The 9,605-nt window shown below is 40.5% G+C and overlaps 1 protein-coding gene across 1 annotated transcript; it reads right to left on the bottom strand.

Annotated features, from left to right (window-relative positions):
- Nucleotides 1-252: 252 nt before the first annotated feature.
- LOC121379732 lies at nt 253-825 on the bottom strand. Its single transcript, XM_041508381.1, has one exon. The coding sequence runs from the start codon at nt 823-825 to the stop codon at nt 253-255; it is 573 nt and encodes a 190-aa protein (XP_041364315.1).
- Between the last annotated feature and the right edge of the window lie 8,780 nt (nt 826-9,605).

The following is a 9,605-nucleotide window of genomic DNA, read 5'->3' as shown; positions in this document are numbered from 1 at the left end:
AAAAAATAAAAAATAAAAAAAATAAAAATAAAATCCTGAAATCATATTAGACAAATATGTAAAATGAATTGCATGTTACTGGTTAAAAATGTGAACAAATATATCGTTACACAGTTATTCATGAACACTATATCATCTTTGGTACAACTGAACACACATTTCTATATCCTACTCTCCTTAATTCACATATTTGTATATACGAATACGGTAGTCCTTAATAGAATAACTGACACACTCATTATTATTAAAAAACTAACTGTCATTCGTCACAAGAAGCACTATGTCAACAATAGGTCTGATACAGTAGTGAAGTTTGCTATTCCTGCTTATGGCCACCTCGATTTTTCTCACTTTCCCATCTTGGCTGGGGAATACCTCGACGACACGTCCCACTGGCCAATCCATTCGAGTACAATCTTTGTCTTTGATCAGAACTACATCGCCTACTTTCAAGTTATCCGTATTGTCTAACCACTTTCGGCGAGATTGAAGTGTCTGCAGGTACTCTTTCCTCCAACGCGTCCAGAAAACATTGGCCAGATGTTTAACGCGTCTCCATTGCTGTCTATATAAATCTTTTATATCTATGTTCCCAGCTTCATGCTTCTCAGTGTCCAACTTGTGCGTGAGAATAGTCATCGGTGTGAGTATATCAGGTACTTCGGGATCACAGGAGACTGGAACCAGTGGCCGGGAGTTGATGATAGCAGTGACTTCAGCCATAAGCGTCACAATCACATCGTGGGTTAATGTTTGAACATCAATAAGCATGGATTCCAGAATTCTCCTGGAAACTCCAATTAATCGTTCCCATACACCGCCCATGTGGGAGCGGTTGGTGGGTTGAATTTCCACACAGTGTTGTTTTTCAGCAAGAAGTCTTGGATAGTCTTGTCTTCAATGTTGAGTGCATCGATCCCTACATTATCTGTTGCTCCAACAAAATTAGTACCCCTGTCCGAGCGAAACTCCTTGACAGGACTGCGCATGGCAATAAACCGACGAAGAGCGTTAATGAAAGCTGTCACGGGGATCCTATAATACCCGTAACTGAATGAAACACGATTGTCCAAATATCTCTCCTAACTGTATATCTATTAGATCTCTCTGTAACAGGCAGTTATACCCGCTGGCTCCTCTAGGTATGATCAGAGATAAGATCTTATATAAAGTATATATTATTATAGAACGTTTAGTTCACTAGAAAACACAACAAAAACACAATACACTTTGGAATCTGTATTAACCTACGCTGACAAATGTACTGCCGCAGTAGTTAATTAACAACAACAATAATAACAACCCAGAACTGATCACTTAATTAGTTAATCTCTAGGTGTCTAGTTTACACAATATGCTAATCACTTCACTGTGACACAACTCCCACACGTGTGATAATTGATCAATAAAGGAATTACAACTCTATTCCTAACTGGTTAATTTTTAATTAACCCTTACTACTCGTTCAGTAACGTGTGATAATTGAGAAACGCTTCCTGGGGAACTTAATTAATAAAGGAATTACAACTCTATTCCTAACTGGTTAATTTTTAATTAACCCTTACTACTCATTCAGTAACCTTGTAACACAGAATTAATACTGGTACCTATCACAATAAAGACAATAACCTACAGTTTACCTCTAGGATGACTGGCTAAGCCTTAATAATTATTCAGAACAGTGAGCCTACAGTATACTGCGTCAGATGACCGGTAGCACCGTCTAAATAATATTGGTATAATACAGTATTAAAATATTTAAAGTCACATCAATCACATCAAGGTTATACAACAGAGCAGAAATGATATTTACCAAGTCCAAACGGACGAACGTTCCCTGGAAGCTTTCCAATATGTTTCTCAATGATATCTCTAAAACCCTAGCTATTTATCATAAAAACCCGAATATCGCCTGGGGGTATAACGCGGTCCTCCCCTATCAAGTGATATTTCCACAGCGTCCACGCCGGCATATTTTTCTTAGATCGCCAGACTTTCTGACGCCTTGGTCGCCAAAATCACGGTCGTTGAAACCGCACTCGCAGAGGTATTACGTAACTACTGGCCACATGGCCTCCACACCTGGACTAAGTGCATATTGGGATGAACGGTCGCGCGAACGTATTACGTAACGAAGTGCCCACCTGGGCTAAGTGCATATTGGAACTGCACACGGCCCTCTAAAACAATTAATATGCCACAGTCGAAAACAAAATTAAGAGCATGTTCCGTCACAAAAGCGGAAGAAGATAACTCCTCAACAACCTCAATGTTGACTGCTCTGATGGTTAGACATGTAAACAGAACTGCCCATCTCTTGCTGCATGCCTGACCACCTCTTGTTTTTCGGCTCACCACTTGCCATGGACCAAAAGTGTCTATACCTACATACGTGAAAGGTGGAGCTTGTTCGATGCGGTCCTGTGGCAAATCAGCTATTTTCTGCTGCATGAGGTTGCCACGAAACTTGCGACAATTAACAGTCATGGATGAGTTTCGATATGAGACGTTTAGCACCTGTTACCCCAAAACCTGCTGTTCTGACTGCGCCTTCAGTAAAATGACGTCCTTGATGATGTATCTTTTCATGATAGAAATGAGCCAAAAGAGTAGATATGTGGTGTTTACCCGTTATAATGACTGGATTTTTCTCGTTTGAAGTTAACTCACTGCTGTTGTTGAGACGACCTCCAACTCTGATAAGCCCAAATTCATCAAGGTATGAATTTAAGTTAGCGATGCTGCTTTACTGCAGGAGTTGTTTTTTCTCAGTCAGGCATTCATACTCTTCTGGGTACGAGTCCTTTTGTGTCTCTCGAAGAATCAGAATTTCAGTTAGATGACGTCTCTCTACAGTCTGTGATAAGCATTCTTGCTTACGTCTAACACTGTGTGCTCTGTGCATCAGGAAGGTGCATGCCATTACAAGCTTTTTCCATGAAGAAAACCTGGAAAACCTCTCAGAGCCAAGCTGCTGTTTTCGAATAACCGTGATGAGGGTATTCATTTCTTTCTTTATCTCGGCATCTTCTTCTAGATTCACCAATGGAAATTTGCTACATTCCTTAGAGTTCGGTTCCGGTCGTTGAAGTAAGAACGAGGGTCCCACTAACCAAAGACTGTCTTGGATCTTATCAACATGAATACCTCTAGTCCCAATATCCGCTGGGTTCAACTGAGTGGAAACATAATTCCACTGATCTGGACGACTTATCTTTCTGACTTTTTCTACGCGATTGCTTACATATGTCATGAACCTTCTTGATGTGTTGTAGAGGTAACCTAAGACTATTCTGCTATCGGAGTAGTAGTTTATGTCGTGAAATTTTATTCCTAGGTTGTCCTTCACAATTTCTGATATCTGTACTTCCAGAACTGCTGCACACAGTTCTAAACGAGGAATAGTGTGTCCACTTGCTGGTGCTACTTTGGCCTTCTCCATGACGAAGCTAATGTGTCGGCTATAATCAATAGAGTAAATCACCAAATAGGACACAGCTGCGATGGCAAATTCTGATGCATCACAAAAAACATGCAGCTCAACTTCAGAAGCTTGGCTCAATGACTCAGTTGAATAACACCGATGGATGTGGACATGTTTGAGTAGAACCAGTGAGTCTTTCCAAGTGAGCCATTCAGAAAGTTTATCTGGTGGGAGAGGTTCATCCCAGTCTATTGTTCCATTCATCAAGTTGCGAAGTATCAGCTTGCCTTGGATTGTTATCGGTGCTAGAAATCCGATAGGATCAAATAAGCTGTTGACAACTGACAAAACTCCACGTCTTGTGAAGGATCTTGACACAAGAAACACAAATCCTTGTTCATGTCCCACCGTAAACCTAAACTTCTCTGGACAGGCAGAACATCATCCCCAAGATTCAAGTCTTTGAGGCCTATAGCAAGCTCATTAGTTGGAAAGGCTAGTATCACTTCTTCATTGTTTGAAGCTACCTTGTGTAACACTAGATTGCTCTTGGCTAGAGCTTCCTGTGTTCGTTTCATAAGATCTATTGCTTCGTGTACTGTAAGAAGTAACGTTAAAGAATAGCGACGTAGAAGTCTCTATTGACAAAGTTCTCTATATCTTCATCAAGTTTTCTTACTGATTTGCAAAGACCATAGGTAGCAATAGCTGGGGATGGGCTATTGCCAAACACATGAACACACATTCTGTATTCAACTAAAGGTTTTTCGAGGTTGTTCTCCGCATGCCAAAGGAATCTGAGGAAATCTCTGTGATCTTCGTGAATGCGGAAACTGTAAAACATTTGTTGAATGTCGGCTACTATAGCAACAGACTCCCTCCGGAAACGAAACAATATGCCTAATAGACTGTTTGTCAGGTCTGGACCTTGCAGCAGCACACTGTTCAGGGAACAGTCCTTGAACTTTGCTGATGAATCAAACACACATCTTATCTGTCCTGGTGTGTGAGGGTGATACACGCCAAACACAGTAAGGTACCAACATTCTCGATTCTCAGTTAGTTTTGGGGCGAGTTCAGCATGGCCATTTTCTAACAACTTCCTCATGAATTCAACAACTTGTTCACATTTGACAGGGTTCTGTTGCAAGTTTGCATGGAGCGATTTAGCTCTGTTGCAAGCATACTCGTAGTTGTTTTGCAGTCTTAGTCTGCTGGAATGGAATGGCAATGGCACTGACCAGTTACCATCTTTGTCTTTCCGGAAGCCACTATCCATTTGCATTATGAACTCCTTATCTTCCACAGAAAGGGATGGCTTGTCATCATCTTTCCTGGTCACGAATATATGGTCATGTTCATCTATTCCACCCTTCTCTGAAATGGTTCTCCCATTGGGACATGGTTCGAAAACCTAAGGTCGTCCGTGAGGTAGCAAGTATGTTTTGTTTACATTAACCAAGTTCAACTTTTGGTGGGTACCTATACACGATTCTTCAATTCTCACCCATCCTAAGGGTAGTTTTTGGGCATACGGACTATTTCGCCTTCCGATTCTCTGGTCCAGGACATGGTGTGCTTCGATCAAGTCTCTGCCAATCAAAAGAGAAATTTCTGCATCGTCATTTATTGGAGGTAGCTCGGTTGCAATGTCAGCAAGATGAGGATAATGTTTGGCAACCTCTGCAGTTGGTATTTCCTGTCTTAGGTTCGGCACATTGTCACACTCTAGTAAATTCTTCAAAGACATTTTGTATTGACCGTCAATTGATTCAACGATATACTCATTTGTCACCCTACCTGAGATCACGACTTGACCTGCACATGAGTTTACCAAATATTCAGTTTCACTGCTTCTTAAGTTGAGGTTGTCGAAAAGGCTTGACCGACCCAAAGTTCTATTGCTTTGATCATCAATAATGGCGTAAGTTAATATAGCTTCCTGATTTCGATCGACAGGATACACCTTGACTAAACAGATTTTTGCACATGATTTTCCTCCGAATTCACTGCCACACACATCGGTGCATGTGCTTGTTACTGGACTAGGTATGCTGGATGATTCTTTTGTGGGTAGCACACATGTTGTTTCGATTCTTTGGGATTGTGAATATTTTGTCTCTCCGCCTTGATGTGCAAGGGGTTTGTGCATGGCCGTGCAATGTCTTTCCGAACTACAAACATGACATTTTACATTTTCTTTGCAATCATGGGCTGTCCTGTGTATAGGGCACTGACTGTGTTCATTGTTTTGAAAACTTGTGAAACCTGACTGGGCATCAGTTTTCCTAGCCGAAACATTGATGTTATTGCCACCTGGAATGTTATTACTAGAACCTAACCTCTGATGTTTGAGTTTGGATGTTGGGTTCCTGTAACCATCGGTTTCGAAAAGACACAAGCTAGGGTCATTTCTCACACGATTCATCTCTCTCATAAACTCAACAAAATAGATGAAGGGAGGGAACTGGACATTGTATTTTGCTTTATAACTAGCCGCTTGTCACGGGGATCCTATAAATACCCGTAACTGAATGAAACACGATTGTCCAAATATCTCTCCTAACTGTATATCTATTAGATCTCTCTGTAACAGGCAGTTATACCCGCTGTGGCTCATCTAGGTATGATCAGAGATAAGATCTTATATAAAGTATATATTATTATAGCACGTTTAGTTCACTAGAAAACACAACAAAAACAAAATACACTTTGGAATCTGTATTAACCTACGCTGACAAATGTACTGCCGCAGTAGTTAATTAATAACAACAAATAATAACAACCCAGAGCTGATCACTTAATTAGTTATTCTCTAGGTGTCTAGTTTACACAATATGCTAATCACTTCACCGTGACACAACACCCACACGTGTGATAATTGAGAAACGCTTCCAGGAGAACTTAATTAATAAAGGAATTACAGCTCTATTCCTAACTGGTTAATTTTTAATTAACCCTTACTACTCGTTCAATAACGTGTGATAATTGAGAAACGCTTCCAGGAGAACTTAATTAATAAAGGAATTACAACTCTATTCCTAACTGGTTAATTTTTAATTAACCCTTATAACTCGTTCAGTATTGTGTAATAATTGAGAAACGCTTCCAGGAGAACTTAATTAATAAAGGAATTACAACTCTATTCCTAACTGGTTAATTTTTTATTAACCCTAACTACTCATTCAATAACCTTGTAACACAGAATTAATACTGGTACCTATCACAATAAAGACAATAACCTACAGTTTACCTAGGTCCTCTAGGATGACTGGTTAAGCGTTTTATAATTATTTAGGACAGTGAGCCTACAGATTACTGCGCCAGATGACCGGCAGCACCGTCTAAATAATATTGGTATAATACAGCATTAAAATATTTAAAGTCACATCAATCACATCAAGGTTATACAACAGAGCAGAAATGATATTTACCAAGTCCGGACGGACTAACGTTCCCCCTGGATGCCTTCCTATGTTTCTCCCCGATATCTCTAAAACCCTAGCTATTTATTAAGAAACCGAATATCGCATGGGGGTACATCGCGGCACCGAATCTTATCATGTGGATTTCCACTTAGATCGCCAGACTTAATGACGCCGATCGTCGCTAAAATCACGGTCATCGAAACCGCACTCGCAGAGGTATTACGTAACTACTGGCCACATGGCCTCCACACCTGCACTAAGTACATATTGGGATGCACGGTCGCGCAAAGGTATTACGTAACAAGTTGCCCACCTGGGCTAAGTGCATAGGAACTGCACACGGCCCTCTAAAACAATTAATATCGCCACAGGCGAAAACATAATTAAGAGCGGGTCCGTCACACCGCTCGAGAAACCCACTTTTCTTGGAGACTATACGGTAGTTTGTTTAATATTGGAGAGATGCCCGCAGACGAATCGTAGACACTGAACAGCGTTGCATACTTTACGTTGTTTTTTACGGATTCTATTTCTGACACAATGTCTGATAATTCGTAAAGTGACTTGCTGTCTTTATTTGTTAATTTCAGGAAGTTCATCAATTTTCTTTTTATTGATTCCTCTACCAATTCAGGGGCCCCATATCGTTCCTCCAACCTTTCCCAACCCCTTTGTAAAGCCCTCTGATGGTCGGTGGGATTTGCGACCCTAATACTAATGGCATGTTTTGTTGACGATGGCCCTAACCATTTGACAATTAAATCCAGCTCTTCTGCGGGTTTGACATTTAATTCCAAAGCTATATTTCGAAAGCTAGAACTCCACATGAGGTAGTTTTCAGGAAGATCATCATATTTATATAACCGTGACAACAATAAATCTTTCTTCAACAGGAATTGAGTAAAGTCAATCACAGTATTTTTGTTTTGTGGAGGAAAAGATGGCGAGTCAAACATTGATGGCATCGCAGGTTGTTGTGCGGGTGAGAACACTGTTGTAGGCTCAAATCGAGATCCCTGCATAGGGTGCGGCACATGCGGGTACATAGACGGAGGCACAAATTGAGGTAGATGTTGTACCGCAGACAACGTCTCTGCTTGGAATTCCTGCATATCTGAAGATTCATGCGGAGCTACAGTCTGGTGTTGAACGGGAGGAGACACACGTGACGTATCAAAATGGGACTGGTGTATATGTTCCTGCACAATTTGAGACAGGAAAGGCAGTTCATATTGAGATGGCTGGACGGATTGTACCAGCGAAGGTTGCAATTGTTGCTCTATTTGCGGATGTTGTACAAACTCTCGCACACGTTCCATAGGACTGACAGTTGGTAATGGCAGTTGTCGTATAGTGGGCGAGGTCGGAGAATCAGAATTGATTATGTCTGCAAAAGAATCTGCTTCTGCCACTGCGGCTGCTACTTCTTTCTCTTCGGATAACAGTTGTAGATCTGCTTCTAAGTGTTCCTTTGCACCTTTCCATTGACGCTTGGGTGATCGATTGCTCTTCTTCGAATTGTGCCCTTTGCTTCCTGAGGGCCGCCTCACGTTGTGCATACAGAGCTTTTGCCTTAGCAGCCTCAGCTTTTGCCTGCTTCCAGGCTATTGAACTACTGGTTCTTGATGTCGAGCTTCGTAGAGATCCACAGTCCGTGAAATGTGATTTTTGCTCGCCCTCGTCAATCAGAGAATGTAGATAGTCCATGAAACTACTTACTTTAGTTTCAAAATTAAAAAATTTGGCCTGGAGGGAAATGTTCTCAACATTACTTTCTTCAGTACATGTTCTTGTTAAATATGATTGAAATTCTGACTGTTCCTGGTTGCAACATTTGTAACTTTCTGTTAAATGTCTTTTAAGTTCGTTCAGAGTCCTTAAACTGTACTTAGATATGTCTTGGTTTATTGTGTCTATGCTTTCAGCCCACAATGAGTTTAACTTAGAATAGAATTCCTGTATCTTTTGTCTATACTCCTCCATCGCTTTATCAGTCAGTTTTCGTAAACGCTGTGGCTTATCAGAACGCGGTTGTTGCATGTTGTAAACACATCAAATCTTGTACACAACAATGATTGAACGACATTGATTGACCAGGGTCCAGTGTTTATTGTAAAGTTCTCAATAACAAATGAAGTGTTCTTCTTCTCGTCTAGGGTAGCCCGGTTCTTTTACTGTTCTGCCTCACATATAAACGACAATGTTTGCAGACAGCTAACCCTTTATTCACTTCCATATGTACAGATGCGTGAATGTGTGTGGTAAAAGACTGAAAGTACAACAAAGGGATAGAATCAATACAAGTACAAAAAGATTGAATCAATAAAAGAACAAAAGTATCTGCACTGAGAACACAGAATCAAATTAAATCCCTAAAAATCAAACCTGAACTTGGCTTAATTTGATGCGATGAAAGCTAAAATATAATTGTTTTCTGGGGTCGAAACCTCTTACGTCCACTCGAAAATGGTACGAATAGATAGTGAAAATTTGGACAGAGTTTTGCCTATTGCAGTATGTTTCAAAGTTACAAAAACACACCTAAACTAACTCGTAAACATATAAAATTCAATAAAACCACAAACTTACACCGTGAGGGGGGCTAAATGGCGTGGAAATATAATTTTCTTGTTATGTGATTAATGGCTGGGGAATTTTTATACTAGGTTTGACAGGGAAGAGGAAGCGACTCCACTAAGCTCGACATTATTTTACAATGACAAATGACGTCACTGAATTGTTTGAGTGTAAAC

The sequence above is a fragment of the Gigantopelta aegis genome, chromosome 8 (genome assembly GCF_016097555.1).
Source record: "Gigantopelta aegis isolate Gae_Host chromosome 8, Gae_host_genome, whole genome shotgun sequence".
NCBI lineage: Eukaryota > Metazoa > Mollusca > Gastropoda > Neomphalida > Peltospiridae > Gigantopelta > Gigantopelta aegis.
The sequence above is the reverse complement of the archived record's forward strand: the minus strand, read 5'-3'. Positions and strand labels throughout refer to the sequence as shown.